Below are 23,283 nucleotides of genomic sequence, written 5' to 3' on the forward strand. Positions count from 1 at the left end.
TCTGGTATATTTATTTTTACAAATCCTGACCAATTTACGGCATATACCACTGCCCCGGTATCTGTCACGGGTGTGTCAGAGGTGACAGTCGTCCTGCAGTGGGTTGCTGGAGATCTCTACGTTTGGCATTGCAGACCGAGTGACTACCTCTCTCTTGCTAATTAGCTCTCTGGCCTGGGTGTATATATACCTGGTGTGTCTGAGAGGGAGTCGCTGGCTATATCCATTTCTACTTGTGAAGCTTAGCAGGAGCAGTACTTTGTCCTCTCTGGAGCTTGAGGCCGTGTGCTTATTTGGAGTTCATCTAAAGCTAAGCCATTTCCCCTGTTTTGTCCACCCTTGTCTATAGAGTTTAGTGGAGGTTGACTAGTGCTCATTTCCTTCCATCCCTAGCTGTAGCCATATGCCAGGGAGAGTAGGGCGAGGCACGCATGCGGCGATTGCTGAGGAGGCATTATAGGGACGATAGGGTAGACAGGGTGACGCTAGACCAAACTAGGAGGTCTCCACTTCCCCCTTTCCCTAGTGTCTGGGGTTCCTTTCCCTTTTTCCTCTGTGTTGCACTAAGTCTTTCCCACACCTGGCTTGACACCATCCCTAGCCGTAGCCATACGCCAGGGAGAGCAGGATGAGGCACACGTGTGGCTATTGCTGAAGAGGCAATATAGGGACGGTAGTTGAGACAGGGTGACGCTAGATTAGACTAGTAGGTCTCCACTTCCCCCTTTCCCTAGTGTCTGGACTTTCCCTTTTCCCTCCGCGTTGCACTAAGTCTTTCCCACACCTGGCGTGACAGTATCTTCATGATATACACCTCTGAAGAGAGGCTTGAACGCAGTGTGCAGAGAGTCTTAGTTTGCCATTCCTCAGCCGGAAGATGCCCTTGGTAGCCCTACTCCACTAGTGGTAGCTCTAGTTTATTATTGTACCCTACTGGCACCAGGGATGTCATATCAATGCTGAAGCATGGAAATAAGGTAAAATCATATTACTGTCTGTTATCACTGGGGAAAGAACCATGCCTTTTAATTTTATTTCCATTCATATTGTAATTGTGATATGTATTTGGTAATCTGACAAGGTTTGGACAGTTTGCTGTGATGGCACATTGGCCAAATTGGTTGTGAAGTTATAGTATATAATGAAGTCACTATTGCTCAAGAAAACTGACATTAGGCTGGGTCTACAGTGAATCCATAGGTAAAATGCACAATATTTCTGACACTTGTGGACCTGGTCTTAGAGGATCCCCCAGGCTTGTGCAATTAAAATCAGAATGAGAATCAAACAAAGAAGTTGGCATAGAAATGTCATTTGACTGTAAGATGCCTGACAGATCATCTCATGAACATCTGGTCTTCATTAGGTTGTGGATTGGAAATCCCCATGGTGCCCAAGGTGGACTCCAGCCCCACACAGCTGTCTTGTGGTTCTTGGCATCACGCTGACATTAAATATACCAAAAAAGTTAAAGTTTAATATTTTCTAAATAGAGAAGGATTGGAAACAAAGAAAATAAAAGGATCACCATTACTGACAACTAGTTGTGCTCTAGAAAAAAGTCTAGGAGAGCTGTGAGTCAGGAACTTGTGCCGTTGTCTCCAGGGGAAATAATAAAAGTTTTTATTATTTATAATAAAGTTATTTTAGGCTTATTCACAAGAAAAAAACAAAATGTCCACTTTTGCATTTGCAGAACAGATCAGTGAAAACAAGATGGCATGAACAGTCATGGCCAAAAGTTTTGAGAATGACACCAAAATTATATTTTCACATGATCTGCTGGCCTCTGGTTTTTCTTAGTGTTTGTCTGATGTTTATATCACATACAGAAATATAATTGCAATCATATTATGAGTACCAATAGGTTATATTGACAGTTAGAATGAGTTAATGCAGCAAGTCAATATTTGCAGTGTTGCCCCTTCTTCTTCAAGACCTCTGTAATTCTCCCTGGCATGCTCTCAATCAACTTTTGGACCTAATCCTGACTGATAGCAGTCCATTCTTGCATAATCAATGCTTGCATTTTGCCAGAATTTGTTGGTTTTTGTTTGTCCACCCGTCTCTTGATGATTGACCACAAGTTCTCAATGGGATTAAGATCTGGGGAGTTTCTAGGCCATGGACCCAAAATCTCTATGTTTTGTTCCATGAGCCATTTAGTTATCACCTTTGCTTTATGGCAAGGTGCTCCATCATGCTGGAAAAGGCATTGTTGGGCGCCAAACTGCTCTTGCACGGTTGGGAGAAGTTGCTCTTGGAGGACATTCTGGTACCATTCTTTATTCATGGCTGTGTTTTTAGGCAAGACTGTGAGTGAGCCGATTCGCTTGGCTGAGAAGCAACCCCACACATGAATGGTTTCAGGATGCTTTACAGTTGGCATGAGACAAGACTGGTGGTAGCGCTCACCTCTTCTTCTCCGAATAAGCTGTTTTCCAGATGTCCCAAACAATCGAAAAGGGGATTCATAAGAGAAAATGACTTTGCCCCAGTCCTCAGCAGTCCACTCCCTGTACCTTTTGCAGAATATCAGTCGGTCCCTGATGTTTTTTCTGGAGAGAAGTGGCTTCTTTGCTGCCCTCCTTGAAACCAGCCCTTGCTCAAAGAGTCTCCGCCTCACAGTGCGTGCAGAAGCACTCACACCAGCCTGCTGCCATTCCTGAGCAAGCTCGGCACTGCTGGTAGTCCGATCCCGCAGCTGAAACAGTTTTAAGATACGGTCCTGGCGCTTGCTGGTCTTTCTTGGGCGCCCTGGAGCCTTTTTGACAACAATGGAAGCTCTCTCCTTGAAGTTCTTGATGATGCAATAGATTGTTGACTGAGGTGCAATCTTTGTAGCTGCGATACTCTTCCCTGTTAGGTCATTTTTGTGCAGTGCAATGATGGCTGCATGTGTTTCTTTAGAGACAACCATGGTTAACTGAAGAGAAACAATGATACCAAGAACCAGCCTCCTTTTAAAGTGTCCAGTGATGTCATTCTTACTTAATCATGACTGATTGATCGCCAGCCCTGTCCTCATCAACACCCACACCTGTGTTAATGGATCAATCACTAAAACGATGTTAGCTGCTCCTTTTAAGGCAGGACTGCAATGATGTTGAAATGTGTTTTGGGGGTTAAAGTTCATTTTCTGGGCAAATATTGACTTTGCAAGTACAGTAATTGCTGTTAAGCTGATCACTCTTTGACATTCAGGAGTATATGCAAATTGCCATTACAAAAAATGAAGCAGTAAACTTTGGAAAAATTACTATTTGTCTCATTCTCAATACTTTTGGCCATGACTGTACTTGTAGTTGGCTTCCTTGTGCACTTTATTTTTTTTTTCTCACTCTCACAGACTTAAATGTCCAAACTTGATCTGCAAAAACGGACCAGAATATAACATGCAGTGTTTTCTCTGATTGTTGTCGGAGTCCAGATACTTTAGGCTGATTCACTTTTTAAAAACTCACAAAATTTGGTGCAACTTTACTCCAGTCCCCCTCTGGTGTATTTTTGAGTATGCCAACACGTTGGCGCAATTTTTGCAAAAATAGTTCAAGACAGGAAGAAAGTTCATGTTTTACTTAATGCCAAATCCATGAATCGCGTGCTCCATTTTGATGAATTTGGCTCCAAAAATGGCAACTAACAACTAATTGGTTGGCCAAGAGGCCAAGCGGACAAACAGCCAATCAAATATTCGACTTTATAAAAAAAATGGTCCAACACAAGGATAAAAAATATCCAATTGTTTGCTTACACAGAATGGACAGGCCTGTGTGAATGAGGCCTTATTGTAGTATATTCCAATTTCCTGTAATGTACTTATATATTAATTTTCCGTTATATAATGAAATGTTGAATATTTAAAAAAAAAGAATGTAATTCCTCACAATTAAAGGGGGTTGTCTGGTTCTAAAAGAATCGTGACAGTGTGTGATTTCCTGTGCCAATGCACGATTATGTGCTGACAAGTCTCACCTGGCTTCTCTCAATAGAAGAGAACTGAGAGAAGCGCATGAGTCAAGTCGGCGAATCGCATACGTGCAGGGGAATCGTATCATTGTACACATCGCACACTGTCTTGATTCACATAAAGTGACTGCAGACTTTTCTTCTCAGAACGGACAACTCCTTTAAGATCTCATTTGATATGAACTTAGTCCTGCACCTGTGTGTCCATCACATCATCTCTTGTAGACAAGGGATATTCTAGTTGAGTGACAACAAACAGAGATCTTGAAAACTGTAAGTGTATAGATACGGAAGTGCCGGGTACTTCTCATTGTATAATGAATAACCTTTATCGCCTGTAAGTCAGCAAATCTATAATTACCATATTGTCAAGAACGTTTTGTGGCTCAAGGAAATAGTGAAAAAAAAACAAGTAGGGTGCAGCAATCCGACAATAGTAATACGTATGGGGCCTTCTTGGGCCATCACCATCATTTTCTTCACGTCTTATAGTTATTATTTTTATGTTACCTTTTGGTATGTGTTCTGCATGGCTTTGTATACAAGGCTTATGGTGAGGACATAGGAAATATATTGCCTCAGAAAACTGGAGGCTGACAGCTCTGACCGCTTACTCTGCACACACTTGTTCATTTCTTACTGTGAATCAATAGTTTCTTTACAGATGATTTTTATATCTTATTTTCAGGCTTAAAGTCAGAAGGTCTGTACCGAGTCTCCGGGTTTACTGAACACATTGAAGACGTAAAAATGGCCTTTGATCGAGGTGAGTTGCCAATGTGCGCCATGATATTGTAGGGGAATGAATCCATAAGTCATAGAGATGAGCATCATGAAAGCAAAATCATCAATCAGCATTGTCACAGGCAGATATCTGTTTTGCCTATTTAATCTATTGCTCTAAGACATAGACGTCAAACTCTGGCCCGTGAACCACCACTCCCATGTGGGGCCCATTATTCTGTATGGAGCACTATGAGAAACAAACTGGCCAAATGCATAATATAAGACGAACCCCAGAGCTGAAAACAATGAATCAGACACCTGGTTCTTATTGCCTACTCATAGATCAAATGTAAAGAAGGAGAACAAAGAGAGCAATATGGCAAAACAGACAGCAATTTTATTCAAAAATACATTAACAAAGTGTTAAAAGTCATATAAGGATAACACAGCAATGAGGTAAAAAGAGGTGCCAGAACTAAGGCATCTCCTGGAGATCATACAGTGAAATATGCGACCCCGGCAGGTACATCTAAAAAGAGGACAAGGAGTCCAGAAATGGGTGCATAGATAGATAAATCAAAAAAACCCTCCATTGAGAGGGAAACAGCCCCCCCTTGTGGGGCGGAAAGTCCAATACAGTCAATGAAACAGTATATCAAATCTGGTACAATAATAAGTGACTGACAAGGACTTAAAGCAATGAAAAATGCACCCATCTCAGGCACCAATATATAGTAGATAACAATGTCAGGATGCACCTAGAGTCTAGTACATGGCACTCACCCAAGCAAGCAAGAGGGGAGAGACCTGAATATAGGGCAGTCGGCCAGATCCCAGGGGAGCCACAGAAAGTGCAAATATTGAGGGACGCGCCCCGACACGCGTTTCGCTTCTTTCTCAAGAGGCGCCGAGCACTATGTAGGGCCTATTATTCTGTATGGAGGACTATGTGGGGCCCATTATTCTGTATGGAGCACTATATGGGGCCATTATTCTGTATGGAGGATTATGCAGGGTCCATTATTCTGTATGGAGGACTTTGTGGGGCCGATTATACTGTATGGAGGACTATCTATGACCCATTATACTGTATGGAGGATTATGTGGGGCCGATTTCTGGGGATGCTTATTTGATATTTTGTATGCTATGTGTTACACGCACGCCGCCTAAGTTCAGATAGGGGTGAAACTGTTTACATGAATTGGTTGGAATCCTGGGAGAACCGTTACTCAGGGCTACCATAGGCTGCAGCTTCTCTCAGGCACACGATAGATTCAGTTGCTGACCAGACACATCTGACAAGGGTCTTCATAAACGGTAGAACAGTAACATTTAATGAGGCATGGCCTGTGCAATGCAAATGTCTCTTTGAGAAACAGGCTCCAGTAATAACAGTACAGTCTCCTTTGCAGCAAAGCAGTACACAGTCTATTATCCGGAAGCACAGAACTGCACAGTTTTAATGCATACACAACCACAGGCTTTTCCTTTACAAGGACTCAATAGTACACAGCATTCTTTATCCTGAATGGAGATGGAGGGGAGAAGGGTGTGATGAGGGAGATGATCTCTATGACAGGCTTCCTTCCAGTCCTTATCTTCCTGGCCGATAATACTCCACACTGTTAGCTCAGGGAGTCTAACTGACCTTTGTTTAGCTGTCCTCCTGACCTGAATTCTGTCCCCTTGCATTCTGTGAGATTCAGATCATAAGCCACTTTTCTCTTCTGCTCTGGCCAGACAGTAAACAACTTCCCCCACAATGCCCCTGGGGCTCTGCTAAAACACTCCCCTTCTCCTGTGACTGTGTTAACCCCTCTAGATGCTGGATGCTTCTGGAGCACAACACATCCTGTCTCATGTGCTTGTGTTACTTCTAGTAGTTGCTGAATGCTTTTAAAGCAACAGCACTACTTCTGCATGTCACACTCTGCAACAGCACTACTTCCGCATGTCACATATGTACACATTTATATGTATGTTCATATTTTGTGAATGATGATATGTAGCATATTTGAGTTGTCTACAGTGATTATCGTGGTCCTGTTTGTCCCTGTCACGACACTGAGTTCTCTGCACTCCTGCGTGCCTTGATATACTTACCTTTTGGAAGCTGTGCGCGTGCGCCGTGGTCTTCTGCTCCCCCTGGCTGTCTCTCCGCCCTCAACGCGTTCCTGGGTGTCACGTCATTTGACGCGCTCCCGGACACGCGCCGATGGCGTGACGGCTTGGGTTCGTGCGGGGGGGGGGAGGCGGGACTCCCGGCGCATGCGACAATAAACCTCAAGCCTAATTCATTGGCACTTCCTGAGTGGCGGTCATGTGACCACACATGAGCGTACTTAAGAAGGTCCTTTTGGCGTATGCTAGATGCGCCTCTTGAGAAAGACCGGCGAAACGTGCGTCGCGGCACGCTCTAACCACCTCTCCATCCCTGTGATGTCCTTAGTGGCTTGAAGGCCTTTTCTTCTTGGTGAGTCTTCTGTGGCTAGGAATATAGGGATGTCCCAAAGATATGGCCTACTATAGCCTCTGAGACAGTCTAACCCATTTTAAATGGCAAACTGAATGCATGCATTTTATATACTCACCATCATTACTTGTAAATATGTATATGGGCAGCCTTCTTTTTCTATGTGGCATCACAGTACCTGGCACTTTGCACCTTACATCCCGTTTTTATGTATTGTAATTAGTTATTTAATGTATTTACATGTACTAGTTTTCTATTAATAAAATTGTTTCTTATGCCATTACACTCATACTTCCTCCATTTTTTCTATACATTTTTTGAGTAGGCTATATTCAGGCTATGGTCTGGTGATTTTTGACCAGGCACCACTGCCTGATTATGATTATGAGGTAGGCCATTGTTTGTTTATGAGACAAAAAATGCAAGGTCAAAAATGTGATAAAAACTCATGTAAAAAAATGCACTAAAAATTGCAAGTAACCTAATTTAATAGGTGCAGAAATGGTGCAGAAAATCAGCAATATAAAAAACTAATCAAAAGCTCATCTTGAGAACATAGCCTAAATGTCTGTTTGATGTGGGTCTCGCCATAAATGAATAGAGAAGGTTGCACATTAGCAGACTCCTCTCCACTTCCAGTGATTCACATCGGCCCCCCTTCTTGAGATACTAGATGCAGCCTTCCATGGTTGGATCCATTAAAGGGATTGTCCAGTGTTCTGGTGAAAGTCTCCAGTCATCATAGACGTCTGAATCCTTACAGTGCTTGCACCGCACGCTGTTGGGACTCTCTGGCGTTGTTGCCGGCATACATGCGGTCACATGCCAACTAGATGTGCTTGACCTCACTTGGCAAGTGAATTGAGCGAGGCCAAGCACGTCTAGTCGAAATGTGGCCGGAACTATGCAGATCGCATACTTGCGGTCACATGACTGCCCGGTCTCGGCAGTGACACTGTAGACTCATGGCAGCATGCGGTGCGCACACTGTAAGCATTCGGGAGTCTGCAGTCACTCTGTGTGACTGCAGACTTTCACCACAAGACCGGACAACCCTTTTAAGGATCGAACAGTTTGATTTCAAATACATGACCCTTTTATTCTCCTGGGATATCAGACGCTGCTAGAGGAAAGGAAGAAATAGTTGTATGGGGTAATCGGGAGGAAAACTAGGCCTCCTTCATACACCCTTTCTTTCAGCGTTTTTCTTATTGCTTGTTAATAAGCAGGTATACAGTACATTTCACTTGTTTTCTTTTTCACAGCTTTTTATGGTGTAACTTTTATAGCAAGAAAAACACTAAACCATGCTGCGTTTTCGGGAACAAACAACTGACCATAATATGCCTTAAAAACAAAATGCATTGTAAGGAATGGGTTTTATATTGCTCTATATTCTGTACTTTAACCCCTTGATGACAGATATGCATACTTTGAATTTGGAGATCCATTTACTGCAGGTAGTTACTGCATTATACAACCGACACCTGAGTATAGCTGCTTGGAGTTAATGGAGTTAACTAAATTTGTGAGGCCACATTCACACGTTCAGTATTTGGTCAGTATTTTACCTCAGTATTTGTAAGCCAAAACCAGGAATGGGTGATAAATACAGAAGTGGTGACGTGTTTCTATTATACTTTTCCTCTGATTGTTCCACTCCTGGTTTTAACTTACAAATACTGAGGTAAAAAACTCACCAAACAATCAATGTGTGAACGTGGCCTTACAGTGTTGAAAATATATATATGGCAGATTTGCCTTTTTTGGTTACTGAAAGTAAGTAGAGAGATGGGGCGCAAATAGCGCTGTTATCCAACAATAACCAAGTAGGTAAAAGAAAATATGCTCACTTTTATGAGTTGTGTAATGCACAACTCATGTAAGAATTTGTAGCAAAGGGCTGCAGCCAGCACAGAATCCCTAGGGATCTTGTAAGGTTATCTGTAATAGGATGAAGTTGGTGCCGGGAAAAAATAACGCGCTCCTCGGTGGTGAAGAAATTTGCAGAGAGATTGTGTATAATTAACAATCTTGTAGTTTATTACTTTAAGCTACGAGTACTACGCGTTTTGTGGACGTCCCGTCCACTTCCTCAGGTACTTACACTACCGTTCAAAAGTTTGTAGTCACCCAGACAATTTTGTGTCTTCCATTAAAACTCATACTTTTATTTATCAAATGAGTTGCAAAATCATTAGAAAATATAGTCCAGACATTGACAAGGTTAGAAATAATGATCTTTATTATAAAGAATAATTTTCTCGTTCAAACTTTGCTTTCGTCACAGAATGCTCCCTTTGCAGCAGTTACAGCATTGCAGACCTTTGGCATTCTAGCTGTTAATTTGCTGAGGTAATCTTGAGAAATTTCACCCCATTCTTCCTGAAGCCTCTCCCACAAGTTGGATTGGCTTGATGGGCACTTTTTGCGTACCATACGGTCAAGCTGCTCCCACAACAGCTCCAAACACCTCAAACTTTGATTCGTCTGTCCATAAAACTTTTTTCCAATCTTCCTCTGTCCAATGTCTGTGTTCTTTTGCCCATATTAATCTTTTCCTTTTATTAGCCAGTCTCAGATATGGCTTTTTCTTTGCCACTTTGCCCTGAAGGCCAGCATCCCGGAGTTGCCTCTTCACTGTAGACGTTGACACTGGCTTTTTGCTTGTACTATTTAATGAAGCTGCCAGTTGAGTAGATGTGAGGCGTCGATTTCTCAAACTAGAGATTCTAATGTACTTGTCTTGTTGCTCAGTTGTGCAGCGGGGCCTCCCACTTCTCTTTCTACTCTGGTTAGAGCCTGTGTGTGCTCTCCTCTGAAGGGAGTAGTACACACCTTTGTAGGAAATCTTCAGTTTCTTGGCAACTTCTCACATGGAATAGCCTTCATTTCTAAGAACAAGAGTAGACTGTCGAGTGTCACATGAAAGTTCTCTTTTTCTGGCCATTTTGAGAGTTTCATAGAACAAACAATTGTAATGCTTCATATTCTCAACTAGCTCAAAGGAAGGTCAATTTTATAGCTTCTCAAATCAGCCAAACCGTTGGGCTAATGTGGCGCCCCTGAGGGTTCAGTCGCCACAGGGGTACTGCACCTCAGCTCGAGGTGTGGTATCTCCTCTTCCAGGTAAGGATGGAGCACTTCTCAGGACCCTACTTCACGACTCAACACTACACCACTCCTGTCCTGTAGGGGGCCTAAATGCACCAGGGTGCTGCCCCGGCCCGGGATAGAGGCGATGGGGGGAACCAAAGATAGGGGGAACCATGTAGTGGGTCAGGGTGGAGGACACACTTTTAGGAAACACTTATTCTTTCATATTTAATCTACGGCCATCTTAGGTTCAAGGTCTTTGATTGTGATCTTCGTCTTTGATTGCGGTCTTCATCTCTGATTGTGGTATTCTGCCAGAGCCCATCAAAAGGCTGCAGCCAACTGAAGATACACGGTCCTCGTACTCTGGCCTTGAGACGAGGAGCGGGTCAGAGTTAACCACTGTCTCTACCCGGTCAAGGTCCTGACTTAAGAAGGCCTGGAGGGGAGCAGAGGAGATAGGCTCCACAGGCAAAAGGATCCCAGGGGGATACGGACAGAGCGGAGTCGCCACCTGTATTCCTTACTCTGGTCTAGTCAGGGGGATTCCTGCTGCAAGAGAGGTGACCGGCCCCCGAAATCTGACTTTGTTACTTCACGTCTCAGTCAGAAAAGCCCGGAGGCTTAGTGGATCCCGGAGGGATACGGACGGAGCGGCTTACGCCACGAGGTATCTCTTACACTGCGTTTATCCAGTGGGACCCGGCCTTACACCTCGTTCTAACCACACACAGTCAGGAGAAGACTTAGTGAGAGAACCTACCAAGGAGAGGAACACACACCAGCGGGGTCTCGACAGGTGCTCCTGATCTACCTGGAAAGTGCTGAGCCCCCTTCCCGGTGGCCGCAGTACACCGTGAGTAGCTGAGAGAAGCTTTGCGGCTGAAAGTTCATCCCAAGTGAGTAAAGACCCGGATGACTTCATACACCATCTCAGCTCGTTATTTCCTGCGTGGCACTGCACCCACCATTCCTCCTCACACTGCCCTGAGGCCTGCTCCACCTGTGGGGAGCTGTCCCATCTTAGCTGCCCGTAACACCAGCCTCAGTGGACTGAAGCAGCGCCGGTGCCCATCACCGGAAACCGCAGGTGGCGTAGTTGAAAAATACCACTCTTACTTGAAAGCCCATATATTTTCATGTGACGGCCCTGGGCATGGAACGGGTACAGCCACAACTGCCTCCCCCGCTACCCCTACACCGACCCGGCTCCGAGTAACCCCATTTCCCAGGGAGGGCTGTGAGCGTCACACCAACATACTTGTGCAAGGATTTTCTAGGGTTTTCTAAACATCCATTAGCCTTCTTACACAGTTAGCAAACACAATGTACCATTAAAACACTAGAGTGGTGGTTGTTGGAAATGGGCCTCTATACACCTATGTAGATATTGCAATAAAAACAAGACGTTTGCAGCTAGAATACTCATTTACCACATTAACAATGTATAGAGTGTATTTCTGATTCATTTAATGTTAGCTTCATTGAAAAAAATGTGCCTTTCTTTCAAAAATAATTAAATTTCTAAATGACCCCAAACTTTTGAACGGTAGTGTAGCTGTAAAAAAAGAAAAAATGATCAGACAGTAATGTAAATCCTAAAATTGTAGCAATAAAAATTAAAACTTGTCCTGCATAAAACAAACACTCATACAATTCTATCAACTCAAAAATAAAAAAGTTATGGCTCTTAGAATATGGTGGCACAAAACGATTATCAGGCATAAAAAAACCTAATAACTACTGACCTGTGGGACAAAGTTATCATGTCGTGTTTTTTTTACCTCAAATTGATTTTCAGAAAAGCAACCACTCCGACCCCCCTAAAAAACACTGAGAATTGTTGTCTTTTTATCTAGAAAAAAATCTGCAAATAAGGAAGGAAAAGCACCACAAAACGCTAAACATCATGAAGCCACAAAAATGACAAGAAATGCTGCTAAGCTAAATACCGCACTTGTCATTATTTTCTGTGATGCCTAAAACTGTTCCATTAAAGTTTTATATAAAAAATAAAACACAATTTAATATTATCATTGTGATGGGAATAGAGGATTTAGTTTCACCAACACAATGTGTATCGCTGTTCATTGGAGCTGAAAGTTTGGAAACTACTCTGTAATGTTGTAATCAATCCCGATAGTACAATGTCATCTTAAAATATTCATGTACATGTTTGCTGGGAAAATGGTATTGGGTTTCACACAGTGTTCTGCCTTTTCATAAAATAAAGCCTAATCATATTACCAGCACGGTCATGATATAACATAAATGGAAGAAGACCTCCACCGAACTGCACATTCTTCTGACTTTCAACTTTTTCAGGATTCATATCCATAATAGTGGCTCATTTAGTGTCTGTATTGCAGCCATAATGTCTCCTGCCACCATGACTATCCTGAACCGGCCAAACATAATAGCTCATATACATGCACCCACATACATTCCCTAATACAATTGCCCACATACAAAATTCCTTCACCCACAATGTTTTTCAATAGCATTTTTTATCTTTTTATGCCTTTTTTTGTTACTTTTTTGGCATTATTCTTCTTCAAACACCCATTGGTTTCTTTCTCTCTTTAGAACAACACGTCTTAATATACATTGCTTTTTTGTACATTTTGTGGCATTTTCACATGAAGTGAAATAAAACTAATAAAAAAAACACAAACACATAAAAATGCTTGAAAAAAATATGAAAATACTGACAGTTTTATATGGAGTTTTCGCACCAAAAAACAGTAACACTAACAAAAAAAAAGTCAAATTCTATTGCCTAAAATACTGTATAAAGGAAATGTATCATCTTTAACTGTAGGCCTTTTTAGAGATCATTTCATCTTCAACTTGCAAAACTGTTCACAATAACAGTAATTTTGACCAGGAGTGCACAAACTTTTACATGCAACTGTAGATAGATCGATAGGCTTGAGAACCATGGGCTATTAAAAAGTAATTTATGAAATTGTGTGCTGCCTCCATTTTCTTATATGATGGATAGAAAGAATAGATAGATAGATAGATAGATAGATAAGATAGATACAGTTGAAACCAGAAGTTTACATACACTATATAAAAAGACACATATGCATCTTTTTCTCAATATCTGACATGAAATCAGAATAAACCTTTCCTGTTTTAGGTCAATTAGGATTAACATAATTTTTAATATTTGCCAAATGCCAGAATAATGAGAGAGAGAAAGGGAGAATGTTTTAAGGCATTTTTACTTACTGCAAAGTCAAAAGTTTACATACATTTCATTAGTATTTGCTACCATTGCCCTTAAACTGAATAACTTGGGTCAATCGTTTGGGATATCCTTCCACAAGCTTCTCACAATAGTTGGTCGGAATTTGGGCCCATTTCTCCTGACAAAACTGGTCAGTTGGGATGGTGTTCTTAGGCTTCCGAGCTTCTCCCTTTTTCCTCCAAACGTAACGATGGTCATTATGCCCAAAAAGTTCAATGTTAGTTTCATCAGATCACAGGTCTCCAAAAATTAAGGTCTTTGTTCCTGTGTGCATTTGCAAACATTAATCTGGCTTTTTTATGTTTCTTTTGGAGTAATGGCTTCTTCCTGGCAGAGTGGCCTTTCAGCCCATGTTGATACAGTACTCATTTCACTGTGGATATTGACACAATCTTACCAGCTTCCGCCATCATCTTCACAAGTTCTTTTGCTTTTGTCCTTGGGTTGATATGCACATGTTGGACCAAAGCACGTTCATCTCTGGGACATAGAACCTCTCTCCTTCCTGAGCGGTATGATGGCTGGACATTCTAATCTTGTTTCTACGTGCATATAATTGTTTGTACAGATGAACGAGGCACATTCAGGTATCTTGAAATTGTACCCAAGGATGAGCCAGACTTATGCAAGTCCGCAATTCTCTTCCTGATATCTTGGCTGATTTCTTTAGACTTTCCCATGATGCTAAACAAAGAAGCAGTGTTTTTCAGGTGTGCATTAAAATACATCCACAGGTGTGTCTCTAATTAACTCAGATGTTGCCAAAAAAAACTATCAGAAGCTTCCAAACACATGACATCATCATATGGGCAGTACAGAATTATTTAAAGGCATAGTAATCTTAGTGAATGTAAACTTTTGACTTTGCAGTAACTAATAAAAATGCCTTAAAACATTCTCTCTCTCATTATTCTGGCATTTGGCAAATGTTAAAAATTATGGTAATCCTAATTGACCTAAAACGGGAAAGGTTTATTGTGATTTCATATCAGATATTGAAAAAAACATGCATATGTGTCTTTTTATATAGTGTATGTAAACTTCTGGTTTCAACTGTAGATAGATAGATGGTTAGGATAGATAGTAGTGATGAGTGAGCATAAATTGTTAAACCTTTCGGCGAGCACGCTCAGGTGCTCGATGTTATTGTCGCCCCGGCTGCATGTGTCACGGCTGTTAAACACCTGTAACACATGCAGGAATTGCCTGTTTATTAGGCAATCCCTGCATGTGTCACAGGTGTTTAACAGCATCGATGCTGAGCATGCTGCAAATACTCGGCAAGCACTCGAGCGTGCTCACCGAAAAGGTTAACAATTCATGCTCGCTCATCACTAATAGATAGATTGTTAGGATAGATAGATAGATAGATAGTTAGAATAGATATATAGATAGTTAGAACAGATAGATAGATAGATAGATAGCTAGATAGATAGATAGATAGATGGTTAGAACAGATAGATGGTTAGATAGTCAGACTATTCTTGCAAAATTACAAATATTTGAACATGCAAATGAAAATGTCACTAATTACTTTATTTGTTGATAGGTATTAGACTGGTATTGTTCGTTTGTCAGTAAGTGAATTGCACAGGGAAACAGGACCTGCGTTGTCACATGGTCAGTACACGTGAAGCAGGTGCGGCATGCATTGGATCAGACCCTGCTTATATGAATGGATTTTACTGATCCCCTGTTGACAGAGGATTGAGAAATGGTATTCATGGAACAAAAGATTAGTTTAATGTCCCGATGGGTGCAGCTGTTGTTTTTTTTGTTCCTAAAATTATTTTAATTGTTTATTGGGAGTGTAGATGAAAGCATTGCAAATAGCCCAGTACATCATTATTGCGGCTGGATGAAATAATACAGCACAGAGACTTCAGTTCTAACACCAATTCAGAGCTATAGGACCGGCATTGCAGAAGAGGCACCCAACAATAGAGAAAGGGAGAGCAAAACCCAGCTACTAAGTCTTTATATAATGTCTAGTTCTGAAGATGAAAGTGTCTAAATTATAGGGTTAAAAAAATGAACACAAGAAAATCCAGGATAGTCCAGTATTGAATGCCCTTTGTAAAACACCCACTAGGGAAGTTTTAGCTAATAAAGCGGAGTCCTGACTTCAGTATCTCCATCAGTTAGACAGCGCAGACACTGGCTATAAAGATTCTCTTTTTCCTCTCCCGGTGGAGGACACCGAATAATTGTGCATTACAAGAATGGCAAATGATCTGAATGAACACCATTTAATGTTTCATTTTTCCTGTGGGTTGGCGCTGCAGGAAATTGACACCTGCTGCCAAGTTCCCTGCTAATTGCTGGAGGTCCCAAGAATAAAAAAAAAATCTGTAAAGAGCTCATTTTAGCTGACCATAATAGCAAAAAGGAATTTCAGAAATTGGTTAAAGGGGTATTCCCATCTCCAAGATCCTATCCCATTATGTAGTAGGTGTAATAATAGTAATATTAGCAAATATCTCCAATTAGAAATGTAGTATATTTTTTCTGATTCGTGATCTCTCTTTCCTCATGTGCAGGCATCGCTGGACCTTCGGTATCCATGGTTATGACGCGCCCGCTGGGCCAAGTGTACACGTGTGTGGGTTACCCGGAGCCGGGTCTCTGGGGGTTGTAGTCTCCGTGGCGGCGACCCGGTCCCGTGGCTCAGGGTGGTCAAACCAGTGGCAGTCTTTATAGGGTTTTTGTGGTTTAATGTCCGACTACGCCACCCGTGGATTGCGGTCAGGATGTACCGCCGCTGCGAGGCAGTCCGCTGAGGCTGGTGTGGTATGCGCAGCTAAAGATGGGATAACTCCCCACGGGAAGAGTATGGCCTTAGGGCAGGGAATGTGGATGATGGGAGTGATGGTACGCGGGCATCCCAGTACTAGTAGTGCTGTATGCAGTGAGAAAGCAGGAACGACTCAGAGTCTTTGCAGTGCAGTTCAGGGTCTTTACTGATGATATTAAGGCAGACCCTCCCGGGAGTACTGGCTAGCATAAGGGGCCTGGTCAGTCTGCGAGCAAGCAGGACTTCCCCTGGCCAGGTGGAGTTGTAGGCCTCCCCGTCTATCTGCACTCTTCCTGGCTACCTTGCTGTAAGCGAGTGGAAGTAGCCCACGTCCCTGAGTATACCGTGTGGTGCTCACCCGTATGGCTGGTGACTTGGGGCCTTCTGATAGCCTCCGCTCCTCGATGGCGGTGCTGGTCCCTTCCTTGTGACTGAGCCTCCGGGATTCTATGGCCAGAGGACCTGGAATCCCCTGCCGGCTGGTTTCTGCTATGTTCTGCTACCAGAGCTAAGGAAAGAGAGGAGATCTGTCCCTACGATAGAACTCAGCTTGATCCCTACGATGTAACGGGACCTGATCCTGCGATCAGACCTGCTAAAGTCCTCAGCTAGTCTGTACGGAGACCTATAGATGTGGGGAAGGAATCCCTACAAGTACTAGGGACTGGAAGCAAAATGGACACCTCCTAACAGAAATAGTAGCAGACAGACAAACAAACAAAATATATAGAACACAGAGGTCCGAAGACCAAGCAAACTAACAGAGTTAGATACTGAGCACCGGCTAGCTAAAGAGTAGTAATACAATGAAGTCCAGCAAAGCCAGAAGGGCGGAGCAGGACTAAATAGGCCAACAAGGTCATGTGACCAGCAATAGAAAAAACCTAAGAGCAAGGTTCTAACAGTACCCCCCCTTCTAAGAGGATCCACCGGATCCCCTAGGACCAGGCTTATCAGGAAATCTCCTGTGAAACGCTCTGATAAGTCTGGATGCGGAAACATCATCCGACCTCACCCATGAGTTATCCTCGGGTCCGAAACCTTTCCAGGACACGAGATACTGCAAACTACCTCTATACCGTCTAGAATTAAGGATGCGAGAAATTTCATATTCCCCGTCCTCCACCACCGGAGGAACAGAGAAAGAGGCGTCACAATCCGACACAACAGCTTTTTTCAACAGAGAGACATGAAACACCGGATTAATTCTCCAGGAGGTAGGAACCTCCAACCTAACAGCAGATTGGTTGACAACCTGAAGCACCTTAAAGGGCCCTACAAACTTGGGACCCAATTTCTTAGAAGGAATCCTCAACCGCAGATTCCTAGAGGACAACCAAACCATGTCACCAACAGCGAACAAAACCTCCTGTCGTTTCCTATCAAAGTAGTCTTTAGATTTTCTGTTAGCCTCCTGAAGATTACCACGCACATCCGTCCAAACTCTCTCCAAATCGCCGGAAAAATTCTCCTCCTCAGGCACGGCAGATACCAACTTGGAGAACGACCCAAACGACGGATGTCTCCCAGAACAACAAAAAAAAGGCGAACAACCAGCAGAAGAAGATGTATGATTGTTCAGAGCAAATTCAGCAAGTGGCAGAAACTCAGACCACCCCTCTTGATTGTCTGCCACAAAACAACGCAAGAACTGCTCAACATCCTGGTTTTTCCTTTCTGTCTGGCCATTAGATTCAGGATGATATCCGGATGAGAACGACAAATGAACTCCCAACCTGTCACAAAAGGCGCGCCAAAAACGAGCCACGAACTGAGGTCCCCTATCAGAAACAATGTCAGTAGGAACGCCATGAAGTCTGACAATTTCCTTGACAAAGGCCTTAGCGAGAGTCTTAGCGCAGGGCAGTTTTACGAAGGGAACCAAGTGACACATCTTGCTAAAACGGTCCACGACCACCCAGATGACAGTAAAACCCTCAGAGGGGGGAAGGTCAATTATAAAGTCCATAGCCAAATGTGTCCAAGGAGCACTGGGAACCTCCAGAGGGCAAAGCAACCCCGCAGCAGGAGTATGTGAGGACTTAGATCTAGCACAGGGGTCTCAAACTCGGCTGGGTATATGGGCCGCACATGGAAAAAATTTGAATTTGGGGGGCCGCATTCTTTGTTCAATGTGACATTTTTAGTGATACCATTTTTTTTGTATACACCTTTTGAACATTTTTGCCGTGTTTATTTTTTTATGGCTTGGGTCGTTATGGATGTGGCGATAATAAACGTGCACTTTTTTGTGTTTACTTTAGTTTACATATAAAACAGCATTTTTAGTGCCCAATATTTTTTCATGCTTTATTTTATTTTTTATTTTTTTTACAATTTTATTTCCCCCAATTGGCCACATACAGTAATATTGTCTTACAATTAGCATCATATAGTAATAATGGAAAACATCTTGTAGTAATGTTCCCCATCCAAGTCCCCATCTTGTACTAATGTGCCCCATCCAGGTCCCCATCCTGTGGCAACGTTCCCCATCCTGGCGCCCATCTTGTACTAATGTGCCTCATCCAGGTCCCCATCCTGTGGCTATGTGCCCCATCCAGGTCCCCATCCTGTGGCAATGTTCCCCATCCAGGTCCCCATCTTGTGGCTCTGGTCCCCATCTTGTGGCTCTGTGCCCCATCCAGGTCCCCATCTTGTGGCTCTGTGCCCCATCCAGGTCCCCATCCTGTGGCAACGTTCCCCATCCTGGCGCCCATCTTGTACTAATATGCCTCATCCAGTTCCCCATCCTGTGGCAATGTTCCCCATCCAGGTCCCCATCTTGTGGCTATGTGCCCCATCCAGGTCCCCATCTTGTGGCTATGTGCCCCATCCAGGTCCCCATCTTGTGGCTATGTGCCCCATCCAGGTCCCCATCTTGTGGCTCTGGTCCCCATCTTGTGGCTCTGTGCCCCATCCAGGTCCCCATCTTGAGGCTATGTGCCCCATCCAGGTCCACATCTTGAGGCTCTGTGCCCCATCCAGGTCCCCGTCCTGTGGCTATGTGCCCCATCCAGGTCCCCGTCCTGTGGCTATGTGCCCCATCCAGGTCCCCGTCCTGTGGCTATGTGCCCCATCCAGGTCCCCGTCCTGTGGCTATGTGCCCCATCCAGGTCCCCTCTTGTGGCTATGTGCCTCATCCAGGTCCCCATCTTGTGGCTATGTGCCCCATCCAGGTCCCCTCTTGTGGCTATGTGCCCCATCCAGGTCCCCGTCCTGTGGCTATGTGCCCCATCCAGGTCCCCTCTTGTGGCTATGTGCCCCATCCAGGTCCCCGTCCTGTGGCTATGTGCCCCATCCAGGTCCCCGTCCTGTGGCTATGTGCCCCATCCAGGTCCCCGTCCTGTGGCTATGTGCCCCATCCAGGTCCCCATCTTGTGGCTATGTGCCCCATCCAGGTCCCCTCTTGTGGCTATGTGCCCCATCCAGGTCCCCGTCCTGTGGCTATGTGCCTCATCCAGGTCCCCATCCTGTGGCTATGTGCCCCATCCAGGTCCCCTCTTGTGGCTATGTGCCCCATCCAGGTCCCCGTCCTGTGGCTATGTGCCCCATCCAGGTCCCCATCTTGTGGCTATGTGCCCCATCCAGGTCCCCTCTTGTGGCTATGTGCCCCCTGTGCTGTTCTTCACACACATAAAATAGAAAAAAAAAAAGATGATTCTCACCTGTCCTCCGTTCCCTCGGCGGCCTTCCTGCAGATGTGGCCCGCAGGCACCACAGAGTCAGACCCCTTGACGATCCCGACCTGGTCCAGGAGGAGCCGCCGAGAGCAGCACTGCATTGCCGCACAGAGACCGTCTCCCAGCACTGCATTTCCAATGTCAGCCGCCGGCCAATCAGAGGCCAGCAGCTGACATCTGCATATGGCAATGACGTCATACTCGCTGCGCCGACACGCAGATGTCAGCTGCTGGCCTCTGATTGGCCGGCGGCTGACATTGGAAATGCAGTGTTGGGAAACAGTCTCTGTGTGGCAATTCAGCGCTGCTGTCGGCGGCTCCTCCTGGACCAGGTCGGAATCGTCAAGGGGTCTGTGCCTGCGGGCCGCATAAAGCAGCCTCAGGGGCCGCATGCGGCCCGCGGCCCGCGTGTTTGAGACCCCTGATCTAGCACATATAGTACATTGACGCACCCACTTAATGACTTCCTTCTGCCATCCAGGCCACCAAAAACTGCGACCCACCAGTCTCTTGGTCTCAGAGATTCCGGGATGACCTGCCAACCGAGATTAGTGACACTCAACAAACAAATCTCTCCTAAAGGTCCCAGGCACAAACAACCTCCCATGGGGAGTGTTAGATGGGGCATTCTCCTGTGCTTTAAGAATCTCATCTTCCAAAACGGAGTCCAAAGCAGCTATCACAACACCTTCTTGTAAAATGTTCTCCTCTTTCTCAGCACCGACTATGGGAGAAAAACTGCGAGACAAGGCATCCGCCTTAACATTCTTAGTACCTGGGATGTAAGTAACGGAAAAATTAAACCGCGAGAAAAACAGTGCCCACCTAGCCTGACGGGCATTCAGGCGCTTGGCAGCATCAAGATATATCAGATTTTTATGATCCGTAAAAACCTGAACGGGAAATTCAGCACCTTCCAAGAGGTGGCGCCAGTGTTCAAATGCGAGTTTAATAGCCAATAATTCCCGATTACCAATATCGTAATTCAGTTCAGTCTCTGAAAATTTTTTTGAAAAAAAGGCACAGGGATGTACTCCATCCCCGTTATCCTGAGACAATACTGCGCCAACCCCCACAGAGGAAGCATCAACCTCAACCAAAAACGGCTTAGTCACATCAGGCTGCATAAGGATGGGAGCAGAGGTGAACCTCTCCTTGAGATACACAAAAGCTTCAATGGCCTCAGAAGTCCACTGAACCGCATCAGCACCTTTCCTGGTGAGATCGGTCAGAGGTTTGACAATAATAGAAACATTTTTAATGAATTTTCTATAATAATTGGCGAAACCCAAAAACCTCTGTATCGACTTCAAACCAATAGGCCTAGGCCATTCCTGCACAGCTTGAACTTTCACCGGGTCCATCTCAAAACCTTCGCTGGAGATAATGTAGCCCAAAAAACTAATTCTCTGTACAGCGAACTCACATTTCTCCAGCTTAGCAAACAGTGAATTGTCCATTAATAACTGTAATACCTCACGTACGCTCCGCCAATGAGACTCCAGATCCGGCGAATAAATCAAAATGTCATCCAAATACACAACCACATTTTTGCCGATCAAAGGTCTAAGGATGTCATTAATAAGATTCTGAAAAAATGCAGGAGCATTAGTAAGACCAAAAGGCATAACCAAATTCTCAAAATGACCCACAGGAGTGTTAAAAGCAGTCTTCCATTCGTCACCCTCCTTCATGCGCAACAGATTGTATGCCCCCCGAAGGTCAATTTTAGAGAACCACTCGGCCCCCACTAACTGGTTAAACAGATCAGGAATCAATGGCAGTGGGTAAGGATTGCGTACAGTAATTTTGTTAATCTCACGAAAATCCAGACAAGGACGTAAACCGCCGTCCTTTTTTTTTACAAAAAAAAATCCAACCGCCACAGGAGACTTAGAGGGCCTAATGTGACCGGCGGCCAAACTTGTCTGTATGTATTCCTCCAAAGCCTTTCTCTCAGGAATAGTAAGGTTAAATAAACGACTTTTAGGAAGAGTCGCTCCAGGGACAAATTCAATAGTACAATCATAGTCTCTATGGGGAGGCAAAACCTGCGATTCCTTCTCAGAAAAAACTCTCCAAAAATCCTGAATAGGAACAGGCAATTCCCCCCTATCCACAGCTGCAATACGCCCGTTACAACACTTGTCATAACATTTATGGCTCCAGGATTTAATTTCATTGGTAGACCAATCCAGTACAGGATTGTGCAATTTTAACCAGGGCAATCCCAACACCACCGGAGAAGGCAAGTTATTCAAAACTACCAAATCCAAATTCTCATGGTGAACACCATTAATAGTGAGGGGAAATTCACAGACCTTGAGAGTAACATTCTTCAAAGGGGAGCCATCCACAGAAACCACAGCAATGGGGGATGACAAAGGTTCGGGATTTAAATTGAGTTTTTCCAAGAACCCCCCATCAATTACATTCAGAGTAGACCCACAATCGACAAACACCCGAAATTCCATTAATTTTTCCTGAGCAATAGTGGAGGCAGCTAAAAATACACCCTTGGAATTTAAACAGGCAATACGGGCATGACTGACCATTTTTTTTTCTTTCTTCATACGAAGCACACAGCTTTTAATGAAATGACCAGAATTTCCGCAATAGAAACACAAGCCTTCAGAAAATCTGCGGTCCTTTTCTTGAGAGCGAGGTGCCATCGCTCCAATCTCCATCGGCTCTCCACTGTCAGTACACACATTCTCATGACCAGAAACTGACATAGCAGAGGATTTGCTCTCATTAACCCTTGCACGCAGTCTCCTAGCCACCCGTATAGCTAATTGCATAGCCTGTTGCAAATCTTCAGGTGTGGGATAAGCAATTAGCAGATCTTTAACCCTTTCACTAAGCCCAGCAAGAAACAGACTCTTCAGAGCAGAATCGTTCCACCCTATTTGAGTAGACCACCGACGGAAATGAGTACAATATTTTTCCACATTACCTGATCCCTGTCTCAAACGTCTCAACTCAGTCTCAGCAGATGAGACACGGTCAGGATCATCATATAATAGCCCCAAAGCAGAAAAAAAACTATCCACTGATCTAAAGCATGTATCACTAGGTTGCAAAGAAAAGGCCCACTCCTGAGGCTCTTTGCGCAAAAGTGACATTATGAACCCTACGCGCTGGGATTCATCCCCAGAGGACCTGGGTCTCAAACGAAAATACAATAAGCAAGCATTTTTAAATGAAAAAAATTCTTGGTGTTCACCAAAAAATAAATCAGGCAAACGTACCTTAGGCTCCAAGAAATGTGCTCCAGGACAGTTA

General features: G+C 44.0%; 1 protein-coding gene across 2 annotated transcripts in view; it reads left to right on the plus strand.

Annotated features, from left to right (window-relative positions):
- The window catches only part of CHN2 (chimerin 2), a 481,322-nt gene that overhangs the window by 438,153 nt on the left and 19,886 nt on the right, over nucleotides 1-23,283 (plus strand). For both annotated transcript variants that reach the window (XM_073677920.1, XM_073677921.1), the window contains exon 10: nucleotides 4,658-4,735. In XM_073677920.1, coding sequence (XP_073534021.1) covers nucleotides 4,658-4,735 — 78 coding nt within the window. The remainder of the gene's footprint in view (nucleotides 1-4,657; nucleotides 4,736-23,283) is intronic.

Source organism: Phyllobates terribilis, unplaced genomic scaffold (genome assembly GCF_046119375.1).
Source record: "Phyllobates terribilis strain yellow unplaced genomic scaffold, ASM4611937v1 Scaffold_4__5_contigs__length_816908805, whole genome shotgun sequence".
NCBI classification, from domain to species: Eukaryota; Metazoa; Chordata; class Amphibia; order Anura; family Dendrobatidae; genus Phyllobates; species Phyllobates terribilis.